This window comes from Hyperolius riggenbachi, chromosome 2 (genome assembly GCF_040937935.1).
Source record: "Hyperolius riggenbachi isolate aHypRig1 chromosome 2, aHypRig1.pri, whole genome shotgun sequence".
NCBI classification, from domain to species: Eukaryota; Metazoa; Chordata; class Amphibia; order Anura; family Hyperoliidae; genus Hyperolius; species Hyperolius riggenbachi.
This window is the reverse complement of record NC_090647.1, coordinates 10290298-10315887: the sequence shown is the minus strand read 5'-3', so window position 1 is coordinate 10315887 and position 25590 is coordinate 10290298. Positions and strand designations below refer to the sequence as shown.

The following is a 25590-nucleotide window of genomic DNA, read 5'->3' as shown; positions in this document are numbered from 1 at the left end:
TAGCGATTCCTCTCTCCAGCTAGAGTCTGCTGTCATAAATCCCTCACAGGAAACAGCTGCTGTAACATCTCACTGTTTACTAGAGGAGTTACAAACTAATGATCAGCCTTTAACACAAGATTTAATGAAGAATATGTTACTTTTGCTGAAACAATCTCTGGCTGCTGACATTTCTTCATTGTCACGCTCTGTTAATGCATCTATTACTGACATGGAGGATAGAATATCAACTACTGAAGATAGGGTTAATGCACTCTCTCTTGAGCATAATAAGATAGTGGACACACTAGAACATAATGCTGAAGAATTTGACCAGATGAAGCGTAAAATTATCGATTTGGAAGATAGAAACCGACGTCAGAACCTTAAAGTTAGAGGGATACCAGAATTGATATCTAGTGATCAGTTAAAGCCATACCTGATAAAAATGTTCAAGATTGTGAGTCCTGAAACACCTGAGAAAGAAATCATAATTGACAGAGCACACAGGGTTCCAAAACCCAAGCATTTACCTGATAATATTCCAAGAGATGTAGTACTCAGATTAGCGTTCTACCACGTCAAGGATAATATACTCCAAGCCATGTTCAAGTCCCGCGCACTACCGGAGCAGTACAAGCATATACAAATATATCCTGATCTGTCACAAGCTACATTGAAATTCAGAAGAGATATGCGAGTCATCACATCCACTTTAAACAATCATCAGATTAAATACAAATGGGGGTTTCCCCTTAAACTGTTAATCTCCAAAGCAGGATCAACGCATGTCATAAGTGATGTTAAAGAAGGGCTCTGCCTTTTTAAAAGCTGGAAAATTAAACCAGACACCTCTGCAACTATTACGACAAGCAAGACACCTTTTCAAAGAAGTGTTAATCCCTTTGACTGGCGTACTAAAAAGTGAAGTTTCATATGGTGGTTAGGTGACATCTTTTGGTATCTGTGACTTTGGTTGCCATTTGCATGTGCTATATATGGAGAGATCATATTATTAGGTCCTCCATGGCCCTCTACTTAATAGCCACTCTAAACATCAAAGTGGTTTTATGTTTTTTTACATACCTGTTACAGTTTTTGTTTTGTTTAGTTTATTTAGGTTCTGCCCAAATTCTTTTTATTAGATACAATAGCATATCTTTTCTAGATCATAAGCTAACAGTCAACATGGTTGTCAGAAATAACAACATTATTTTCCTCTCTTTTATAACTTCCAAGCATTACATCAACCTAACATGGAGCTGAAGTTTAGTTCTATAAACGTTAATGGTTTAAATTCACCCTTCAAACGGTTTGCTTTAAATAAAGATTTATTGCTTTTAAAGCCAGATATCTTGCTAGCACAAGAAACACATTTAACTGATAGTACACAAAGTTATTGCAAGCTAAAAGAATATCCAACTATTATTTTTAACAATTTTCATAAGAAGAAAAGAGGACTGTTATTGGCTTTTCATCAACGACTTTCTGTAGATATTAAGGAGATCATTAAAGATTCTCAAAGTAGATATATCATTATTGTATGCATTATAGATAATGAACCCATAACAATTGTAAACTTATATGCTCCAAATACGAGACAATTAACATTTATTAAGTCAGTCATTCATAAAGCCAAACTTAAAGCACAAGGTTCACTTATTATTGCAGGGGACTTCAATATTTGTATTGACCCAAAACTAGATTCTACGCATCCCAATAGAATAAAGGTCCCTTCATTAAATAAAACCCTCCATATAGAGAACCTCTTTGATCCCTGGAGGACTCTCCATGCTAATGAAAAAGATTATTCATATTATTCCCATGTTCATAAATCCTGGTCCCGAATAGATTTTTTTTTAGTAGATAGAATATTGCTACAGTCTGTAAAGGATGTACAAATTCATCCGATCACTTGGTCTGATCATGCCCCTATTACACTTTCCCTACGGTCCAACAAACATCAACCTTCAACAGGATCTTGGAAGATGAATAGCTCACTATTTGCCACACAAGATAGTCGACAATATATAAGTGACCAACTTAGAGAATTTTTTTTCTATTAATGAAAGTGACCAGATGGATACTTCTACAGTATGGGCTGCTCATAAAGCTTTTCTGAGAGGTATATTGATTAGGCTGGGAGCCACTAGGAAGAGAAATAAATTAGAAAAAGTTAATAACATCCTAACTCAAATAAAATCTTTGGAAAGTTCTTTAAAAGACAAATTTAATAGTGTATTGCATGAGGATCTCTTTAAGCTCAGACAGGAATTGAGGATTTTACTACAAGATGATTATCAATATATGCTATCAAAGGTTAAACTCTCCCAATATTCACAGAGTAATAAAGCTAATAAAAAATTAGCAAATATATTGAAACATAGACAAGCTAGAGCTAGAATTAAGAGTATAATCCATCCTCATACAAACGAAATATTATATAATCCAAAGTTCATAGTGGATGCTTTTAGTGATTATTATAGTGATTTATATAATCTGAAATTGGATCAAAGTATTCCTCAACCTACCGAAAATATTATTTATAGTTTTCTGAGCTCTTTAAATTTACCAACTATTTCTATAGATCATCTGAACACCTTAAACTCTGACATTTCGATTTCTGAGGTAATTGCTGCCATAAAAAGTATGAAACCTAATAAGGCTCCTGGCCCAGATGGGTTTACAAACAATTATTTTCAGACTTTTCAGGTCCTTCTGGCTCCCAGACTATGTAATTTGTTTAATTCATTCATTCAGAAAGGTGCATTGCCTAAAGAATACCTCTTAGCTAGAATTTCTATTATACCCTAACAAGATAAAGATGATAGTCTTACTTCTAGCTATAGGCCTATATCTCTTCTAAATGGAGATACTAAATTATATTCAAAAATTATTGCTACGCGACTTCTAAAGATTCTACCTACTGTAATTGGTCTTGATCAAGTGGGCTTTGTGAAGGGTCGGCAATCCAGTGATGGAACAAGACGGTTCATAAACCTATTACGTTATACAGATTTAAATAAGGTGCCTTCTCTGTATCTTTCTCTAGATGCAGAGAAGGCATTTGATAGGGTTCATTGGGGATTTCTTTCAGCAACACTTAAAAAATTTGGGATAGTGGGAAATATTCATCAAGGGATAATGGCATTATACACATATCCTACGGCTGTAGTGTCATCTAATGGATTCACATCTAAAGAATTTCTTATAACTAATGGGACACGACAGGGATGCCCTCTTTCCCCATTGATATTTACTCTAATAATGGAGACTTTAGCAACTGCCATTAGAGATAACCCCGAAATACAGGGTATTCAAATAGCTGAATATCATCATAAAATTGGGTTATTTGCAGATGATACCATCCTTGCTATTACTAGTCCCAAAATATCTTTACCAATTCTGGTTGAGGTTCTTGGGAGCTTCTCTAAAGCTTCATATTATAAAATTAATCATTCTAAATCATTTATCTTGGGGGTTCATATTTCTAACCAAATTATTAAAGAATTACAAAGTAAATATACTTTTCCCTGGGTTTCAAACTCAATAAAATACCTTGGCATTACACTCTCCAAAAATTTTAATGATCTCTATAAATTAAATTATGCCCCTCTTCTACAAAAAATTAAAAAAGAACTTAAAAACATTTCATTAAATAGCCTTTCTTGGGCTGGCAGGCTAGCAGCTTACAAAATGCAAACCCTTCCTAAGATAACTTATATACTTCGTACAGTTCATATTCCGATTTAAACCAAAATTCTTTAAGGAAATAAATAAGATCATAACTGAGTATATATGGAATGGCAAACGACATAGAACAAAGCTTACAGTACTAATGATTCCTAAACGGTTAGGGGGGATGGGTGTGCCTTGCATTAGGGCTATGTACTATGCATGCAACATAGGGATATCAAAAGCTTGGTGGCATCAACGTACTGATCTTCCATTGTGGGTACAAATCAAACAATCCCTCGTTAAAGGTGATCTAAAGAGTTATCTTTTAGCTAATATGATACAGAAAACTATCAAAATTCCTTCTTTTCCCACAATTCAATCCACTATTTCAGCTTGGAGATACCTGATTAAATCCATCAAAAGTGAAGAAGTCATGATACCTTCTATCCCTTTAACAACCTTTTCTTATTTAATTAACACTATTAATCTAAATAGGTGGATTAAATCTGGCATAACTAGTATTAATTTATTAGTCCAAAATGGTATTTTTTTATTGTTTTCAGAGATTGTTAAGAAGTATTCTTTACCAATCACTGAATTCTATACATTTCTTCAATTAAAGCACTGCTGGTCTAAGGTAAAACACAAATTACCCCTGGTTCCCAAAAGATTATTACAATATATTTGTGCTACTCTTCCCTTTAAAAAAGGCATCTCGCTTTGTTATGAGGAACTCATTAAGGGGAATGAACATCAACTCCAATGTTACACTAACCAGTGGTCAATAGAAATGCAAACTAAAATAACAATCCTTCATATTAAGCAAGCCTCTTTACATATTTCTCGTTTTTCTAAGTGTATAACACATTGGGAAACATTTCATAAAATTTTATTAAGATGGTATGTTACTCCTTTAATTGTATCCAAATTTGCACCAAATAATTCGCCTAATTGTTGGAGGAATTGTGGGAAGATAGGTACTCTTTATCATATTTTGTGGCAATGTCCCTTTATTAGTACTTTATGGCAAGAAATAGTACATTTTATTTTAGAAAACATTTGGGAAGATTTCCAACTAACTCCTCAGTTGGCTCTGTTACATATAGGCATAGATGAAATTCCACTGAATTACAGGCTTGAAATTTCTCAGGTGATCTGTGCCACCAGACATCGAATAGTGTGTGAGTGGAAATCAAGTGACTCCCCATCCCTTTCTCAAGTTATTTCCTTATATAACTTAAATATATCCATGGAGAATAGATTAAGAAAGAACGCATAATATATGCCATAATTTTAAGAGAGGCATCTATGCTAATCCATAATATAATGCTTCTTATTATAATACATTTAATAGCTTTATTCTGACCCACCAGTAAATAAGATTGAGGGACTAGAACCTACTTTGATTGTTTTTACTTTTATGTTAATACTGTTGTATTTTCATATTGTGTTAGTTTACCTTGACATGTTATTTCTATTGTGCATATTTCAAGGGAGTTTGAATGTTAAAATATGCGTATGTTATTTAAAAATTTAGCAGATGTCAATGTTGCTCAATTTATTGTTGTATAATTATTTTCTGCTAATAAAAATTTGAAAATTTAAAAAAAAAAAAAAAATTTACTAAGCTTTATCAAACACTTTATCGAACGTTTGATAATTTACCTCATGAGTAAAATCTAATTTTGAATTCACTAAGTTGTTCTATATTTATCAAATGTTTTATCGATAAAATGTTCAATAAATCACACGTTAGAGAATTAGAAAAATTAGATTTTACCCATGAGGTAAATAATCAAACGTTCGATAAACTGTTTGATAACGCTTAGTCAATTGAGGCCAATATATAGACATTGTAAACACCAGGGGTCTAGTCCTGGGAAAAGAGGTGAGGGGACTCACCGTAAAAACCGTGGCGTGCCAAAAAATGAGCGTGGTCAAGCATAATGTGGGCGTGGTCACGGGTGGGGCCAAATATACATGACCTTAGCAGTGATGTAAAAGGTCTGCCGGGGAAGTTTGAGCTCTGCCGTAGTGTATCCCCCAAAAATAGATGTAATCTGACAGCATTTCACCAAAAAGACACATAATCTGGTAGAAGTTCCTCCAAAATACAGATAATATGGAAGTGGTTCCCCCAAAATAGACAATGTCGCAGCAGCAGTTCCCCCAACATACACATAATCTGGAAGCAGTTCCCCAAAATACGCAAAACCTGGCAGCAGTTTCATCCAAAATACACGTAACACCCAAAATACATGTAATCTGGCAGCAGTGGTCCCCCAAATACACACAATATGGCAGCAGTTCCCCAAAATACATATAATCTGGCAGCAGTGGTCCCCCAAACATACACAATCTGGCAGCAGTTCCCCAAAATACACGTAATCTGGCAGCAGCAGTTCCCCCAACATACATAATCTGGCAGCTCTTCCCCAAAATACACTTAGTCTGTTAATAGCGTTTCCACAAAAATGCAGATAATCTGACAGCAGTTCCCCCAAAATAGGTACCCCCAGCATAGGTAGCCAGGTCTGTAGGTGTCCCCAGTATAAGTAGCCATGAGTATAGTAGTCCCCAGCATAAGTAGCCAGGGGTATAAGTGCCCAGTATATGTAGCCAGGTGTATATGTGCCCAATATATGTAGCCAGGGGTATATGTGCCTTGTATATGTAGTCAGGGGTACGTATATATGCCTAGTATATGTAGCCAGGGGCATATGTGCCCAGTATATGTAGTAGCCAGGGGTATATATGCCCAATATATGTAGCCAGGGGTATATGTGCCTTGTATATGTAGTCAGGGGTACGTATATATGCCTAGTATATGTAGCCAGGGGCATATGTGCCCAGTATATGTAGTAGCCAGGGGTATATATGCCTAGTATATGTAGCCAGGGGTATATGTGCCCAGTATATGTAGGCAAGGCAGAGGTATATGTGCCCAGTATATGTAGTCAGGGGTATATGTCCCCAGAATAGGTAGTCAGGGGGGTATATGTCCCCAGAATAGGTAGTCAGGCCCCCCCCCCCCCCAGCATGAGGGGAGCAGCACAGTGGAAAGAGAACTGTAGGATCAGCAGTGGGGAAGGGGGGCCACCCCCCCCCCTCCTTCCCTCACCTTAGGACTCTCCATCCCTCACTCTCCCCTCCAGAACTAATATGTGGGCGGCTGGCAGCGGGCGGGACTTACCTCTTCCTCGTTCCGGTGCAAGAGGGAGCTATGCGCTGCAGCTAATCTGGTCTGGTCTAGACAAGAGCAGTGGCACGCAGATCTTACCCAGCGCTCGGATCGAGGAAGAGGTAAGTCCCGCCCACTGCCAGCCGTCGCACTTTAGTTCTGGAGGGGAGAGCGAGGGAGGGAGAGAGGGAAGGAGGGGGGAGATGGCTCCCCTTCCCCACCTCTGCCACAGCTCTCCTTCTCTGCACTGCTCCTCTCCACACATGCCAGGGTGGATGGCATCCACCCTCTGAAAAAAGCAGGTGGACGACGTCCAACCACGTTCACGCAGGACTCGACCCCTGGTAAACACCCTCTCACCCCCTCAGGGCATTGCAGATCAGACTTGGTAGCATAATACTGTCATACAATTATTCTCCCCTGCTCGATACCAAGTGGGGTGTTTTCTGCTCTGTGCTTCTCAATTTCAATTTCCGATAGATGAAATCTCCCAAAATCACACACACCAATTTCTTTCTTAAAGGGAACCTGAGATGGGCTTTTAAAGACTAAATACACATACCTGGGGCTTCCTCCAGCCCCTCCGGCCTGATCGCTCCTACACCGTCCTCTTCCGCCTCCCCGTTCGTCCGCAATTGGCCCCAGAAAGTCCTCCGGTCCATGGGAAATTTGCGCATGCACTGCGTGGCCGCGAGTGCGCTCTGACACCATGTTCACCTCCGCAGTACTACTGTGCAGGCGCAGAACGCTCCTGACAATGGAAGCGAGATGGGGGTGCGCGCCTGGCCGGACTGGCCCCGACTGGAGCATTTTCTGGGGCCAATGCGGGTGATCGGAGAGCCGGAAGATGACGGCGTGGGATCAGCCTGGAGGGGGCTGGAGGAAGCCCCAGGTATGTATAAAGTGGCCTCATCTCAGGTACACTTTAAAGCAAATCCAACTAACCACTGCATTCCGTTAGAAAAGGATTCTGATAAATTAGTCACATTTCAGTGGAAGACCTTGTTGTGGACGAATGAGTTTTTACTAGAAAATAAGTGAGGAATTTTAAACTTCAAAGCAGAGCTAAAAAATGAGGATTGGCTTTTCTGTACTTTACGTTTTCATGTTCTCCCCTGTGGAGGAGCAATGATCGCAATCTGCTAATTCCGATGACACAAATCGTTGCGTACAGTTTCGCAATTACGGAACCGCAGGATTATGATTTGGACAGTCAATTGATTTTGCATAATCCTTTCATCATTTTGCATGATTAAGCATAACTTAAAGAAAACCTGTACTGTAAAAAAGTTCCCCTGGTGGTACTCACCTCAGTAGGGGCAAGCCTCCGGATCCTATTGAGGCTTCCCCCATTCTCCTGTGTCCCACGGCGGTCTCGCTGCAGCCAGGGCCGGCCCGCTCATGAGGCGGGGTGAAACTTTTGCCTCAGGTGGCAAATTTCTAGGGGCGGCATCCGCCCATCGGTGGGTGCGGGGAGCCGGCCACCCAGCTGGAGTGGTAGCGGGCAGGACGGGGGTATTGGGCCTAGCGGCGGGGAGGGGGGTCGGACCCCCCCCTCCCTTGCCTGGGTCCCCCGTCCTCCGCTTCCCTCCAGCCTTAAATAGATAAGAAGCGCAACTCGTAAGAGGCAGTGGGCGGGGAGGACGCACCTCTTCCTCGCTCGATCCAGCGTGCGCTCCACTGACGTCATTTCATGCAACGCCGCCCACTGTTTTGTAAGTGGACGGCGCTGCAGGAAGGGACGTCGGTGGAGCGCACGCTGGATCGAGCGAGGAAGAGGTGAGTCCTCCCCGCCCACTGCCTCTTACGAGTTGCGCTTCTTATCTATTTAAGGCTGGAGGGGATCGGAGGACGGGGGACCCAGGTGAGGGGGGGGGTCCGACCCCCCTCCCCGCCGCTAGGCCCAATACCCCCGCCCTGCCCGCTACCCCTCCAGCTCGGCGGCGGTGGCAGCAATCATTTTTTCCTCAGGCGGCAAAAAGTCTAGGGCCGGCCCTGGCTGCAGCCCCCAGAACGCACAGGCGACAAATCCGACAGCCTGTGCAATATTTACCTCTCCTGGCTCCAGCGGGGGCACTGTTGTTGCTCTTCTGACGGAGATAGGCGAAAATAGCTGATCTCCGTCGAGTCCGCTCTACTGCGCAGGCGCAGAGTTGCAGGTGCAGGAGACTTGCAGGAGACTTGCGCCTGCGCAGTAGTGCTGCCCGACGAAGATCGGCTATTTTCGCCTATCTCCGAGCGGAGAGCAGATACTGCGCCTGCACTGGAGCCCGGGAGGTAAATATTTACATCGCCGCCGCTCCGTGAGGATTTTCGCCACGGCCGTGGGACCGAGAAGGACGAGGGAAGACTCAATAGGATCCGGAGGCTTCCCCCACCCAAGGTGAGTACCACCAGGAAAGGTTTTTTTTCATTACAGATTTTCTTTAAAAAAAAATGACCCTTACACGCTATCGTCACCAAAACTGCATGTATGTTATGCATGTGGGAGCAGGTCACAAAACAAATATTTAAAAAAGACAGTATAGTATTTGAGAAAATCGATCTTAAAAATTCAAAGGAAAAACATTTGTAAACACAGAACAATGTCATTTTACCCAGTTAACATGCAGGCGGTAGTAGTTCTGCGCAGGGACGGATCTAGGGGGGGGGGCAAGCGGGTCTCTTGCCCCAGGCGCAGTTTGTTGAATTATTAAAAAGGCGGCAAAATTTGGATGGGGAATGGCAGTTTAGGCGCCAAAACCTGACCTTGCCCCAGGCGCAACTTGGGGCAACTTGGTCTAGATCCGTCCCTGGTTCTGCGCCTGTGCAGTACACTCCGGACAACGTGGACTTGATTGACAGTGGTGCTCACACAGGCGCATCACAGGATGACCTGGTGAGGTCGGCCTCTGCACTGGAGGGGACCGGGAGCCAGCGGATGCGAGCGGAGCCGCGGGGAGGGAGATAGCAGCTGCTAGAGGCTAGAGGAAGCCCTGAGCATGTAGATTTTTTTTTAATTGCTCGGATATTCCCTTTAAAGAGACACTGAAGCGAAAAAAAATGTATGATATAATGAATTGGTTGTGTACTATGAATAATTACTAGAAGATTAGCAGCAATGAAAATATTCTCATACTTTTATTTTCAGGTATATAGTGTTTTTTCTAACATTGCATCATTCTATAATATGTGCAGATTGCACAACACTCAGCATTCAAAATGAGTCTTTCAGAGCAGTCTGTGAAGTAATGACCTCTCCTCTGCCAGAGGAAAAGTAAACAGTTCAATTACAGTTGAGATAATAAAAGTCAGATAACAGCCCTCTCCAGGACTAACTTAGTCGTAGAGCTTAATGGCTTGTTTGCATAGAGATAACAACTGGAGTTTCTCAACTCTTCCTGTACTGGAAACAATTAGACTGATGTATCTAATCTTAATGTCTTTTTTCTTAGCTGTACTACACATACAAATCATAATATCATCATTTTTTTTTCGCTTCAGTGTCTCTTTAAGTCATGGACTCTGGAAGCTAGCAGAACTGCTGTTGGCCAGAGGTAAATATGACTAATGACTGAAAGCTATACAACAAGGATAATGAGGGTGCAGGTATGAAGGGAAACCCTGAGACCACCAGGGAAAGCTATAGAATGGGGAACACTAGACTACCAGCGATATTTATACCGCTAGACCACCATGGTGTTGGGAATCTGAATGAGGGAGAGAGAGAACCGCTAGACCACTAGGGAAACTTATATAGCAAGGATCACTAGACTGCCAGGGATATTTATATAGGAGGTGGAATCAATAGACCTGCAGGGTCCAGGAAATATGATAAAGGAGAGGGGGGCACTAAACTACCAGGGAAAGCTTTACAGGGGAGAACTCTATACTGCCAGCGCCAGGATATCTATGGCAAGGGGCACTAGAAATGTATATAAGGTGGGTGTCCCACCAGGGTCAGGCGAATATAATAAAATGGAAGAGGGGGGGGGGACTCGGGGAGAAACTAGGCACCAGGGAAAGATACATGGGAGGGAGGAGTAACCAAAATGTTGCTATGGTGCCCAGATTTCTAGCTACACTTCTGATTCTGATGAGAAACTATCTTGGTGAATTACATTTGCACATCACATCTTTACTCTCTGGTTAATAAGTCTATTCTAAGAGTGTTGAAATGTTTAATCTCCAGTGATTTCCAGTGTTGGGAACCTCAGTAGATCAGACCCTCAGTGTTAGGATATGCCCCACAAAAAGTGCAATTACCTGACACATCCAGTCTTTCCTTTTGTTCGGGATCCTGCAAGAGATGGAGAATGCAAGATCAGCAAGCCTTTATAACTGAACAAATGTATATATATATATATATATATATATATATATATATATATATATATATATATATATATATATATGTGTGTGTGTGTGTGTGTGTAAAATGTGTATATATATGTGTAAAATAATCCAAATCCAGTCGGACTTTGATGTGATCTATCCTTGCCTTTAAAACGTAATTATTCCTTATGGGTACACTTGCACAGGTTTTGTAGGATTAAACTCAAGGTGTTTGATAAACCAGTTATACCAAACAGGTGCTAATGATCATCATTTTCATTTGTAGGATGGAACACTGAAATAAAAATAGTTTGGTATGAGGATTAAACGCTTGAGGACCACAGGTCACCCCTCTAGTGACCAGGCTATTTTGTACAATTCAGTGCTCTGTAGCTTTAACAGCTCGCTGTAGAGCCATACTACTGAGCACACAAATGAGTATTTCCTCCTTTTGTTGCCACCAACAGAGCTTTCTGTTAGTGGCATCTGATTGCTGCTGTGATCTGTATTTTTTAAATTATTATTATTGTATTTATTTTATTTTGAAATAAAAAAATCTGCTTTAAAATATATCCCTCCCTACTCCCTCCCCCGACAGCCAACTCCTGCACTCATCTCTCTTAGGCATCAGCCTATGAGAGCGATCGCTTTGTCTGTGTCTCCAGGGGGACAACCGAGTGACGGGGCTGTGCCCAGTACATCGCTGCGGTCTTGGTGGGGCAGTTAGTGATGAGCAGAAATTACAAATTATTCAAAAAGACCTTGTAGTTTTTGAGAAAATCGATTTTAAATATACAAAGAAACATGGTTTTTAAACTGTCATTTTTCCGAGTTTAAAAACGCTTTTTTTTTTTTGCATTTTTAAAATCGATTTTCTCAAAAACGTTGAAGATTTTTTTAAAATTATTTTTCTACTTGTACCCACTATTCTCCTTAACATATGTAGCAATTTTGGTAGCAATAGCGTGTAGGGGGGCTTTGCTGTTCACCGCCAAAGTCAGCACGAAATTATGCGTAAATTACATGTAAATTCATGCGTAATTGCAAATGATTATGCAACGTCAATTGAATTACATATAGGCGTAATTGCAAAAATGTACGTGTAATTTTGGTTATCGTAATTAGGTGATTCATCACTAGTTAGTGAGCGTTCTGTGTGAGAGTTGTGTTAGGGTGAGTTATTAAAAGCAATAATTACACTTTTAAAGAGAACCCGAGGCGGGGTTCTTCCACTGCAATCCCCATACAGAGGCTGGGTCTGCCTATAGAGCCCAGCCTCTGTTGCTATATAGCTTCCCCCAAAGCCCCCCCTGCGCGCTGCGAGACCCCATAAAACACAGCCGCGCTATGCGGCTGTGTTTACCTCACTAATGTCAGTCTCGGCTGCTCCCCCGCCTCCTGAATCGCTCCAGTCCCCGCCCGCGTCCCTTCCCTCCAATCAGCGGCGAGGGAAGGGACGTGGGCGGGGACTGGAGTGATTCAGAAGGCGGGGGAGCGGCGAGACTGGCATTAGTGAGGTAAACACAGCGCGCTGCAACATGCTGCGTGTCGACAGCGCGGCTGTGATTAATGGGGTCTCACAGCATGCAGGGGGGGCTTTGGAGGAAGCTACATAGCAACAGAGGCTGGGCTCTATAGGCAGACCCAGCCTCTGTATGGGGATTGCAATGTAAGAACCCCGCCTCGGGTTCTCTTTAAATCATAGAATATCAGTAAATTTTACCCATATTCTACTAGCAGAAATTGGATGCCCAAATTTTCTCACACCACTTTTTCATGCACCCGTTCATTTCCCTTCAATACTATAAGGTATCAGTAGAGCAAGGCAGGATAATGCCACAAGGCAACTTAGGTAGATTTTAAAAATATACAATTATTTGGGTAAGCACTCAGAAAAGTTTCTGCTGTCATCTGTATGTGAACTCAATAAATGATGGCAATGATATAACATCAATGGGACAGTGCCCCCCAGCGTGAAGAGACTCACCAGACTTTCTGGCCTTAAAGGGACACTTAAGTCAAACAAAAAAAATGAGTTTTACTCACCTAGGGCTTTCAATAGCCCCCTGCAGCTGTCCGGTGCCCTCGCCGTCTCCCTCCGATCCTCCTGGCCCCGCCTGCAGTCACTTCCTGTTTCGGTGACAGGAGTTGACAGGCTGGGGACGCGAGTGATTCTTCGCGTTCCCAGACACATTAGCGCCCTCTATGCTGCTATATTGTATACTAGCTGGTCGCCCGGCTTTGCCCGGGTATATAATTGGCTAGTGTTAGCTCTGCCCACTTTTTCTAATCTTAACACACAATTACTCAATGATGACCTAGTTTGTGAGCTTTGCGGTCTTTGGCATCAATAATTGGCATTGAAATGAAATAAATCTAATTGGCTGTGGCTCCACTCCTTTGAAAATCAATAGGTGAATTTTGATTAGCTTTTGTAGACTCCACCCACTTTTCTGAATATTAATCCCAGTCAGCCAGTGACCAACTGTGCAAAGTGTAAGAACCCTGCCATTGACAGACAGTGTAAGAATGGCTGCAGTTTACATTCTGGCAGTGAAATTTGTGTTTTTCTCCACCCACTGATGTCCTAATGTTTCCCGGGTATGTATTTGGCTGCTGTTGGCTGTGGCCACTTTTTCTAACCCTAACACACAATTGTCAATAGTCAATGACCACGTTTGTGAGATTTGTGGTCTTTGGCATGAATAATTTTCATTGAAATGAAACACATCTGATTCGCTGTTTGTGGCCCCACCCCTTTTCTAAATATTTAACCCCAGTCACCCAATGATCAACTGTACCAGGTTTGAGGCTTGTGTCATTAACAGTGCAAAAATGGCAGCAATTAAATATTTGCCTTGAAAATCAATAGGTGAATTGTGATTGTTTTTTGTAGGCTCCACCCACTTTTCTGAATATTAATCCCAGTCACCCAGTGACCAACTGTGCAAAGTTTTAGAACCCTACAATTAATAGTGTAAGAATGGCTGCAGTTTACAGTTTCCCAGTGAAATTTGTGTTTGTCTCCGCCCACTGAAGACTCGGCATTGCCCAGGTATGTATTTGGCTGGTGTTGGCTCCGCCCACTTTTTCTAACCCTAACACAAAATTACTTAATGACCAAGTTTGTGAGCTTTGCGGTCTTCGGCATCAATAATTTGCATTGAAATAAAATGAATCTGATTGGCTGTGGCTCCACCCCTTTTCTGAATTTGAACCCCAATCACCCAATGGCCAACTGTACCAGGTACAGGTGACTAACAGTGCAAGAATGGCATCAATTAAATATTCCCCTTAAAGATTAATAGGTGGATTTTGATTGGCTTTTGTAGGCTCCACCCACTTTTCTGAATATTAATCTCAGTCACCCAGTGACCAACTGTGCAAAGTTTGAGAACCCTACCATTAGTAGTGTAAGAATTGCTGCAGTTTACATTTTCTCAGTGAAATTTGTATTTGTCTCCGCCTACTGATGACCCAGCATTGCCCGATTATGTATTTGGCTGGTGTTGGCTCCGCCCTCTTTTCCTAACCCTAACACCCATTTACTCAATTACTCAATGACCAAGTTTGTGAGCTTTGCGGTCTTTGGCATCAATAACCATTAAAATGAAACAAATCAGATTGGCTGTTTGGGGCTCCACCCCCTTATATAAATTTAAATCCCAGTCACGCAATGATCAACTGTACCAGGTTTGAGGCTTGTGCCATTAACAGTGCAAGAATGGCAGCAATGAAATATTCCCCTGAAAAATCAATAGGTAATTTTTGATTGTTTTTTGTATGCTCCACCCACTTTTCTGAATATTAATCCCAGTCACCCAGTAACCAACTGTGCAAAGTTTGAGAACCCTACCATTAACAGTGTAAGAATGGCTGCTGTTTACATTTCCCCAGTAAAATTTGTATTTGTCTCCGCCCACTTATGACCCTGCGTTGCCCGCTTATGTATTTGGCTGGTGTTGGCTGTGCCCACTTCCCTAACCCTAACACACAATCAATTACTCAATGACCAAGTTTGTGAGCTTTGCGGTGTTTGGCAACAATAATTTGCATTGGAATGAAACAAATCTGATTGGCTATTTGTGGCTCCATCCCCTTTCTGAAATTGAACCCCAGTCACCCAATGATCACCTGTACCAGGTTTGAGGCTTGTGCCATTAACAGTGCAAGAATGGCAGAAATGTAAATATTCCCCTTGAAAATCAATAGGTGAATTTTGATTGGCTTTTATAGGCTCCAACCACTTTTCTGAATAATAACCCTAGTCACCCGGCGACCAACTGTGCAAAGTTTGAGAACCCTACCATTAACAGTGTAAGAAAAACAAAAGTTTGCTTTCTTAAAACAGAAAGAATTTGCGATAATTCAGGTTGGAGTGAGCTTGAGATGTCTCCCAGTGCATCACTGCGGAATATATGCAAATTAACCATTGTTATCCTAAGAAGCTAAACACACCTCCAGAACCACTGGAATGCAATGATGTGTCAGCTTGTTATATTGTACAGAGCTATAATAATCCAACATGCATGCAGACTGGTTTGGATTGTTTGATCCTCATCAGTGCATGGCATAGATTCATTTGGCTCTATGCAGTAGGGCTTGTAACATCGAAAGGTACAAACTACCCAGCTCATTGGAGTGTGTAAGGGACTACAATGGTCCTAAAAGCCCCCTTACTAAGAATGTTAAGAAAAACAAAAGTTTGCTTTCTTAAAACAGAAATAATTTGCGATAATTCAGGTTGGAGTGAGCTTGAGATGTCTCCCAGAGCAACACTGCTGAATATATGCAAATTATCCATTCTACCCTTAGAAGCTAAACACACCTCCAGTGTAACAGTGTAAGAATGGCTGCAGTTTACATTTTCCAGTATTTGTCTCTTTTTGGTTATGGGAATAAAAAGTATCCTATACTTTATTCCAGGTAATGTACTATGTGTGTGCCACATTTCATTCAAATCCGTTCAGCCGATTTTGCGTGATCGAGTAACAAACATCCAAACATCCGAACTTTCCCATTTATTATATTAGTAGGATGACATATGCTATAGCAGCATAGATGGCGCTATTGTGGACAGGAATGCGAAGAATCACTCGCATCCCCAGCCTGTCAGCTCCTGTCACCGAAACAGGAAGTGGCTGCCGGCGGGGCCAGGAGGATCGGAGGGAGACGGCGAGAGCACTGGACAGCTGCAGGGGGCTATTGGAAGCCCCAGGTGAGTAAAACTCATTTTTTTTTTTGACTTAAGTGTCCCTTTAATGGGCCCGATTTCGCCTTAGGGGTATAGGCCACCCATCAGCCTCTCTGGCAACCTCTGGACGTCGGCACCTTCCGCTTCCAATTTGCTTGTCAGATGTTTGTTGCTGTCACAGTGCAGCCGTTGTGCTTCTGCCGGAGGCTCTGCGTTGTGACTGTCCCATTGATGTTATATCATTGCCATCATTTATTGAGTTCAGATACAGATGACAGCAGAGACTTTTCTGAGTGCTTACCCAATTCATTGTATATTTTTAAAAGCTATTCACAAATACTCAGGGAGCGCTCCACTGTTTATGGACTGGTGTCTATTAAGTTTCTTAAGACTGCCTGGTGTTTTATAAGAGTTATTATCTTATACCTTGTGAGCGCTTGTGTACAATTTGTTTTTTATGTATAACTTAGGTAGATTCCTGGGGTAGAATGGGCATTAAGGGGCCCAGGTGCAACCTACTCTTGTACCCTTTCCATCTCAGCTTACCAAAAAGACTTTTGGAGGAAGCCAAAGCTACTACTACGTCACCTTGGGCCCCATTTCATCAGAAAGCCATCTCTGGCAGAGCCTGAGAACTGGCAGAGTCCCGAAGGGCCCAGGAAAAAACATCAATTGTCCAGGGAAGTCTGTCCAGCAGATTTCTTAATAGAAGAACTGCAGCCAAAAATCCATACCTCTTAGAGTGGGTTCACCCTAGGTCTGGGAACATATCAGTGGCTCCGTTTTCAAACCTGATGAAAACCGGAGCCACGGATAGCAATGTTAAAAATCGCAGCCGTCTTCACCCAAACAAAAAATGGACCTGTCTGCATTTGCGGGGACCCATTTTCAAAACCTGAATGGAAGGTCCAGATCTGCTGCACTTTCACGCAACGCATATGGACCCCGATACGCGCAGGGGTAGTGGCAGGCAATAGGAAAATGGATCCCCCTCTACACAGCCAGTTTTGGAGACACAGAAATGGATCATTTGTCCCAGCCTTGCCTGTGGGTGGGGAGGGGGCCGTCATGCTGGAGGGGGTAGCAGCCAGGATGGGGGAAGGGGGGGGTTGTCCCCCCTTCCTCACCTGGGTCCCCCCTTCCCCGCATCCCCTCCAGCTAGTTTCTGCTTAAATAGAACCTGAGGTGGGGTTCTAAGAATGAAATCCGCACACAGAGGCTGGGTCTGCCGATACTGCCCAGCCTCTGTTGCTATCTCAATCCCCCCTAAGTTCCCCCTGCACTCTGCGGTCCCCCATAAATCACAGCCGCGCTGTCGACACGCAGCGTGTCACAGCGGGCTGTGTTTACCTAGTTAGTGTCACTTTTGCTGCTCCCCCGCCTTCTGTATAGCTCTGGTCCCCACCCGTGTTCCTTCCCTCCCTGCTGATTGGAGGGAAGGAACACGGGTGGGGACCAGAGCTATGCAGGAGCGGCAAGAGTGACACTAACTAGGTAAACACAGCCCGCTGCATGTCGACAGCGCGGCTGTGATTTATGGGGGACAGCAGAGCGCAGGGGGAACTTCGGGGGGATTGAGATAGCAACAGAGGCTGGGCAGTATAGGCAGACCCAGCCTCTGTGTGCGGATTTCATTATTAGAACTCCACCTCAGGTTCTCTTTAAAATACTGAAAAATCAATGTTATAAAGCAAGCGGCAATCAGGGAACTACTCACTTCCTCATCTTCTGCAGCGCTGTACAGAGTAAATTGTCTTAACTGTCCTCAGAGGAGCTCACAATCTATTCCTACCATAGTTATATGTGTATGTGTGTATTGTGTAGTGCACATTTATGTTATTATTTTTATTATTATTATTATTTAGTATTTACAGTATATAGCGCTGACATCTTTGGCAGCGCTGTACAGACAGAGTATATACTGTCTTGCCACTTAACTGTCCCTCAGAGGAGCTCACAATCTAACTCCTTCCATAGTTCTATGTATGTATCGTGTAGTATATGTATTGTAGCTTAGGGCCAATTTACGGGGTAGCAAATTAAGTTAACGTATCTTATGTTTTTGGAATGTGGGAGGAAATCAGAGTGCTCGGAGGAAACCCACGCAGACACTTGGAGAACATAAAACTCTGTGCAGATAGTCCTGGGATTTAAACTGGGGGGCCCAGTGCTGCAAGGCGAGAACACTAACTACTATGCCACCGTGCTGCCCACGTTTAACTTGATCCTTTGTAAAAATGGTTAAAGGGTACATTAGGGTACATTAGTACCCTTATACCTCTTCTACCTTGTCGGGGGGGTGGGGGGGCGTGAGGGTGGGGGGGGGGGGCGTGACCTGTAGGGAAGGTATAAGACAGTGACATTATGAACCATCATCCTTCAGGTCTCCATCATGGAATGAGGTTTAATATATAGAATATATAGAATAGATTTATCTCACAAAACGTCAGTAAAGTTGCTGTGATCACACTCCTTAGGCACCTCCCATTCTTTATATAAATACGGTATCAATCTGAAATTATATTTTTTTTTTCCTTTGAGTTCTGCTTCATAGCATGCTCCTGTAAGTTCAAATCCCTCCTCTGCACCACCAACTTACTGCTGCCCCCTCCTGGGTGGGTGGGGAAGTGCTGTCACTGGGAGTTTCTCCTTCCTCTGGTATCCGGACTGTCAGCTGTAATGTGTTTCTGCCTGGTAACTTCAGCTCATGAGTCTTTTTCTGCAGGACTCGATCTCGTGCTGTGATAAAAATATAAACAAATAATCACAAGAGTTAATAATACCTAGTGCTTTGTTGTATGTTCTATGATGAACAGATGGTCAGCGCGATGTTTGATGAGCGGATGCTTCTGACCTTCTGATGAACATAACTTTCCATAGGATGACATTGCTTGTGCAGTTACAGGACGCTCACTGGCCCACTCTGAGCCTATGGAAGCCTCTAGCATTTAACCAACTAACAGGCAGCTAGGGTGGGGTAGACAATCGACTCATATGAACTGGAGATAGCGTCTGTAGGACCTCATACCATGGATGAACATGCAGGCTCATATCCTGGCCAAACTTGACTTGCCTTGAAGGGAACCTAAACTGAGAGGGATATGGATGTTTCCTTTTAAACAATACCAGTTGCCCGGCAGCCCTGCTGATCTCTTTGGCTGCAATAGTGGCTGAATCACACCCTGAAACAAGCATGTAGCTAATCCAGTCTGACTTCAGTCAGAGCACCTTATCTGCATGCTTGTTCAGGGGCTGTGGCTAAGAGTATTAGAGACACAGGATCAGCAGGAGAGTCAGGCAACTGGTAGTATTTTAAAAGGAAAAATCCATCTTTCTCGGTTTAGGTTCCCTTTAAGGAGAGGGATGGTTGGGGAGTGAGGGAAGGGGGTTGCGAATCTGATTTTATTTCTGTTACCGACTTCTTGTGCCATTATCACTGTATATGCTACGCAGGGTCACGGTAACTGGCAGAGAGAAATATGCACTCATTTGGTGTTGAGCCAGATAAGTGTCACAGGGATACTAGGACTTATTCCGGTGGGTGGCACGCATATGTGAAATAACGGTGCTAGGAAATTTGGGCACTGGGAAATAGTCAGTAGTGGAATATCAGTAACATTTACCGATATTCTACTCTTTTACAGCAGACATTTTTATTAGTAAAACATTGGTAAATGTAATCAATATTTTACAACAGCTTTAATGTCCAACCTTAATCCACCCCCCCCCCCGCCCCGTCACAACCCCCCTTCCTTACGCCTAACCCTGACCATTTCTGCCGCTGGCATGTGAGCCCCATGACCACAGCAGCAGCTCCTACAGCCGCAGGGACACAATAGTCACGTCTGTGTAGTTTGGGGGGCTGTGCAGGCGATCATGCATACAGAAGACCACGACCGCGATGTTCCAGGCAACAAGGGGGGATTGGCAGCAGGGGACAAAATTCCCCTGGGCCAATCCGTTTGTGCACCAAAAATGATCACTGTTTTTGTTCAAAACCAGTGATCATTCTTAAATAGTTCCCATTCATTCTTCTCCTCTCCAGGCCACCATGATCGCAGGCAGCAATGTATGCCTGCGTCACTTCCTTAGTCACATTGTAACACACTAGCTGATGGTCCGGCGTTGCCCGGGTATGTATTTGGCTGGCTTTGGCTCCGCCTACTTTTTCTAACACGCAATTACTCAATTACTCAATTACTTAATGACCAAATTTGTGAGCTTTGGGGTCTTTGGCATCAATAATTTGCATTGAAATGAAACAAATTTGAGTGGCTGTGGCTCCACCTCCTTTTCTAAATTTGAACCCCAGTGACCCAATGACCAACTGTACCAGGTTTGAGGCTTGTGCCATTAACAGTGCAAGAATGGTTGCAATTAAATATTCCCCTTGAAAATCAATAGGTGAATTTTGATTGGCTTTTGTAGGCTCCACCCATTTTTCTGAATATTAATCCCAGTCACCGAGTCACCCAGTGAGCAACTGTGCAAAGTTTGAGAACCCTGACATTAACAGTGTAAGAATGGCTGCAGTTTATATTTTCCCAGGGAAATGTGTATTTGTCTCCGCCCACTTTTTGATTATGGAGATAATAAGTATCCTATACTTTATTCCAGGTAGTGTACTATGTGTGTGCCAAATTTCATTCAAATCCGTTCAGCCATTTTTGCGTGATTGAGTAACAAACATCCAAACTTTTGCATTAGTAATTGTAACGATCGGTGTCAGCACACAGAGAGAATCTGATTGTTGGTGATCTGCAGAATCACCAAGAATACAGATATATACCTGATTATGGATGATCTGCAGAATCACCAATAATGCAAGTATAACTAACCTCTGGACACCTAACAAGTGTGAGTGTTTTGGTGCGACAGTAGGAATAGGACCACCGGGGTAGCAGGTGGTCCTATAAGTAGAGTATGACTCTACTGCAGCCAAGGACTCCCGAGGGGCGAGTCCCCGACTAGATGGCAGGAAGGCTCCCCGAGGGCGGTAGACTCCTGCAGGGTGACTGAACACCCAAGGAGCGGGTGACAACAGAATGGTCAGGCAGGCCGGGTCGGCAACACACGAGCAGATAAAGTACAAAGTCAGGAGACTGATTCGGTAACCAGAGACAGGCAGGGTCGGCAACAGGAGAGCAGATATGCGTAGGTACCGAATCAGAGAGCAGAGGAATAGTCAGGAATGCAATAGGTCATAACAGATATCGAAACGATGCCTAGTCTGGGTGTGAGGTCCGTGGTCACAACACCCTAGAACTAGTCTGGAGTATAACAGAATGGTAACACAGTTCCCTAGTCTTGGGTGTGAGGTCCGTGGTCATCAACACCCTGGAACTAGTCTGAAGTATAACAGAATGATAACACAATTCCCTAGTCTTGGGTGTGAGGTCCGTGGTCATCAACACCCTGGAACTAGTCTGAAGTATAACAGAATGATAACACAATTCCCTAGTCTTGGGTGTGAGGTCCGTGGTCATCAACACCCTGGAACTAGTCTGAAGTATAACAGAATGATAACACAATTCCCTAGTCTTGGGTGTGAGGTCCGTGGTCATCAACACCCTGGAACTAGTCTGAAGTATAACAGAATGATAATCTGGTTCAGTGTGGATTTCCGAGACACTGGGTTACAACACACTGAATGATCTGACTATGGTCTGAGTGCTTCCACATAAGTGTTCGCAACGGCAGACAACCTGAAAGTGACCAGCAGTGACTATATATAGCGCAGCGCCACCCATCCAAGATCAATCAGCCACTGGTCCTGAGGTCAGTTGACTAACCTGGTCAGCTGATCCCTCCTCACTTGTCATAAAAGTTCTGCCTCTCAGCGCACGCGCGCGTATTCCTTAACCTGTGGGAACTAGCAGGCCCAGCCACACCAGACGCATGCAGCTGCGGACCAACCGCCGCACTGGATGCGGAGTCAGCCGCTCCGCTGTCAGTACACGCGGCGGCTCCTCCGCGTTCCTCCATGCCATGCGACCCAACAAGCCCAGCCACACCAGACGCATGCTGCTGCGGACAAACCGCCGCGTTGGACGTGGAGTCAGCCGCCTTGCTGCCAGTACACGCGGCGGCTTTTCCGTGTTTTCTCACAGTACCCCCCGAGGAGTGGACTCCGGACACTTCCCACCAGGCTTTCCAGGATGCAGGTCATGAAATTCCTTTTTCAAATCCTCAGCGTGCATACGACAATCTGGCACCCAAGTTCTCTCCTCTATGCCATATCCCTTCCAGTGGACCAAGTACTGTACAGAATTTTGCACAAGACGGGAGTCCAGAATCTTTTCTATCTCGTACTCCGGTTGGTCGTCAATCAGCACAGGGGGGGGGGGGGGGGGGAGTGGAATCCACGTGCACTGCTGGCTTGAGCAAGGACACGTGAAAAGATCTCACGCCTCACATACTGGTGGGGAGATCCACGGCATAAGTAACATTATTGATCTTCCTAGTCACTGGTAGTGTTGGGCGAACAGTGTTCGCCACTGTTCGGGTTCTGCAGAACATCACCCTGTTCGGGTGATGTTCGGGTTCGGCCGAACACCTGATGGTGTTCGGCCAAACTGTTCGGCCATATGGCCGAACTAAGAGCGCATGGCCGAACGTTACCCGAACGTTCGGCTAGCGCTGTGATTGGCCGAACGAGTCACGTGTAGTGTTGGGCGAACATCTAGATGTTCGGGTTCGGGCCGAACATGGCCGAACTCCGAACATAATGGAAGTCAATGGGGACCCGAACTTTCGTGCTTTGTAAAGCCTCCTTACATGCTACATACCCCAAATTTACAGGGTATGTGCACCTTGGGAGTGGGTACAAGAGGAAAAAAAATTTAGCAAAAAGAGCTTATAGTTTTTGAGAAAATCAATTTTAAAGTTTCAAAGGGAAAACTGTCTTTTAAATGCGGGAAATGTCTGTTTTCTTTGCACAGGTAACATGCTTTTTGTCGGCATGCAGTCATAAATGTAATACATATAAGAGGTTCCAGGAAAAGGGACCGGTAACGCTAACCCAGCAGCAGCACACGTGATGGAACAAGAGGAGGGTGGCGCAGGAGGAGAAGGCCACGCTTTGAGACACAACAACCCAGGCCTTGCATGAGGACAAGAAGCGTGCGGATAGCAATTTGCATTTTGTCGCCATGCAGTCATAAATGTAATACAGATGAGAGGTTCAATAAACAGGGACCGGAAACGCTAACCCATCACAGATGTTCATTGTTCATGTTACTTGGTTGGGGTCCGGGAGTGTTGCGTAGTCGTTTCCAATCCAGGATTGATTCATTTTAATTTGAGTCAGACGGTCTGCATTTTCTGTGGAGAGGCGGATACGCCGCCGATCTGTGACGATGCCTCCGGCAGCACTGAAACAGCGTTCCGACATAACGCTGGCTGCCGGGCAAGCCAGCACCTCTATTGCGTACATTGCCAGTTTGTGCCAGGTGTCTAGCTTCGATACCCAATAGTTGAAGGGTGCAGATGGATTGTTCAACACAGCTACGCCATCTGACATGTAGTCCTTGACCATCTTCTCCAGGCGATCGGTGTTGGAGGTGGATCTGCACGCTTGCTGTTCTGTGTGCTGCTGCATGGGTGTCAGAAAATTTTCCCACTCCAAGGACACTGCCGATACCATTCCCTTTTGGGCACTAGCTGCGGCTTGTGTTGTTTGCTGCCCTCCTGGTCGTCCTGGGTTTGCGGAAGTCAGTCTGTCGGCGTACAACTGGCTAGAGGAGGGGGAGGATGTCAATCTCCTCTCTAAAGTCTCCACAAGGGCCTGCTGGTATTCTTCCATTTTGACCTGTCTGGCTCTTTCTTCAAGCAGTTTTGGAACATTGTGTTTGTACCGTGGATCCAGAAGGGTATAAACCCAGTAATTGGTGTTGTCCAGAATGCGCACAATGCGTGGGTCTTGTTCAATGCAGTCCTAGGCCGAAGAGGTCATAGCCTAGGGTCACAAAACCTGTTTATTGGGCAATTTCAATGGTGAAGAGTCTGACGTACATAAATCGCAGCAATGGCCGTTAGCAACGTCTGAATCTCACGAAATGTCTCATGCAGGTAGAAGACATATTGTTAGACTTGGGCTCCAAAGATGGGTTCCCTACATCTCTGCAAACCAGAGTTACAGGGCTCCAAATTTGGTAAAATCCCCCATAGGCTTTCATTGGGCCTCCTATTTACAGTTCCAAAATCTCACATCTTTTCAAAGGGCAATTACTCAGCAGTGGCAAATTTTCTAGCATTGTAGGGACCCTTAGGGGGAACATGACTGGTGAGTTTCGGGCCCCTAGGCCGAAGAGGTCATAGCCTAGGGTCACAAAAACCTGTTTATTGGGGCTATTTCAATGGTAGCGATGGTGACGTACATAAATCGCAGCAATGGCCGTTAGCAAAGTCTGAATCTCACGAAATGTCTCATGCAGGTAGAAGACATATTGTTAGACTTGGATTCCAAAGATGGGGTCCCTACATCTCTGCAAACCAGAGTTACAGGGGTCCAAAATTAGTAAAATCCCCCATAGGATTTCATTGGCTCCCTATTTCACTTTCCAAAATCTCACATCTTTTCAAAGGGCAATGGCTCAGCAGTACCAAATTTTCTAGCATTGTAGGGACCCTTAGGGGGAACATGACTGGTGAGTTTCGGGCCCCTAGGCCGAAGAGGTCATAGCCTAGGGTCACAAAAACCTGTTTATTGGGGCTATTTCAATGGTAGCGATGGTGACGTACATAAATCGCAGCAATGGCCGTTAGCAAAGTCTGAATCTCACGAAATGTCTCATGCAGGTAGAAGACATATTGTTAGACTTGGATTCCAAAGATGGGGTCCCTACATCTCTGCAAACCAGAGTTACAGGGGTCCAAAATTGGTAAAATCCCCCATAGGATTTCATTGGCTCCCTATTTCACTTTCCAAAATCTCACATCTTTTCAAAGGGCAATGGCTCAGTAGTACCAAATTTTCTAGCATTGTAGGGACCCTTAGGGGGAACATGACTGTTCAATGGTAGTGATGGTGACGTACATAAATCTCAGCCATGGCCGTTAGCAACGTCTGAATCTCACGAAATGTCTCATGCAGGTAGAAGACAAATTGTTAGCCTTAGATTCCATTGAAATAGCCCCAATAAACAGGTTTTTGTGACCCTAGGCTATGACCTCTTCGGCCTAGGGGCCCGAAACTCACCAGTCATGTTCCCCCTAAGGGTCCCTACAATGCTAGAAAATTTGG

General features: G+C 43.9%; 1 protein-coding gene across 3 annotated transcripts in view; it reads right to left on the bottom strand.

Moving 5' to 3' along the window:
- Window positions 1–25590, bottom strand: part of LOC137545351 (protein mono-ADP-ribosyltransferase PARP14-like) — a 245744-nt gene that overhangs the window by 190668 nt on the left and 29486 nt on the right. For all 3 annotated transcript variants that reach the window (XM_068266480.1, XM_068266481.1, XM_068266482.1), the window contains exons 2-3: window positions 18946–19085; window positions 11084–11117 (exon numbers count right to left, since the gene is read on the bottom strand). In XM_068266480.1, coding sequence (XP_068122581.1) covers window positions 11084–11117; window positions 18946–19085 — 174 coding nt within the window. The remainder of the gene's footprint in view (window positions 1–11083; window positions 11118–18945; window positions 19086–25590) is intronic.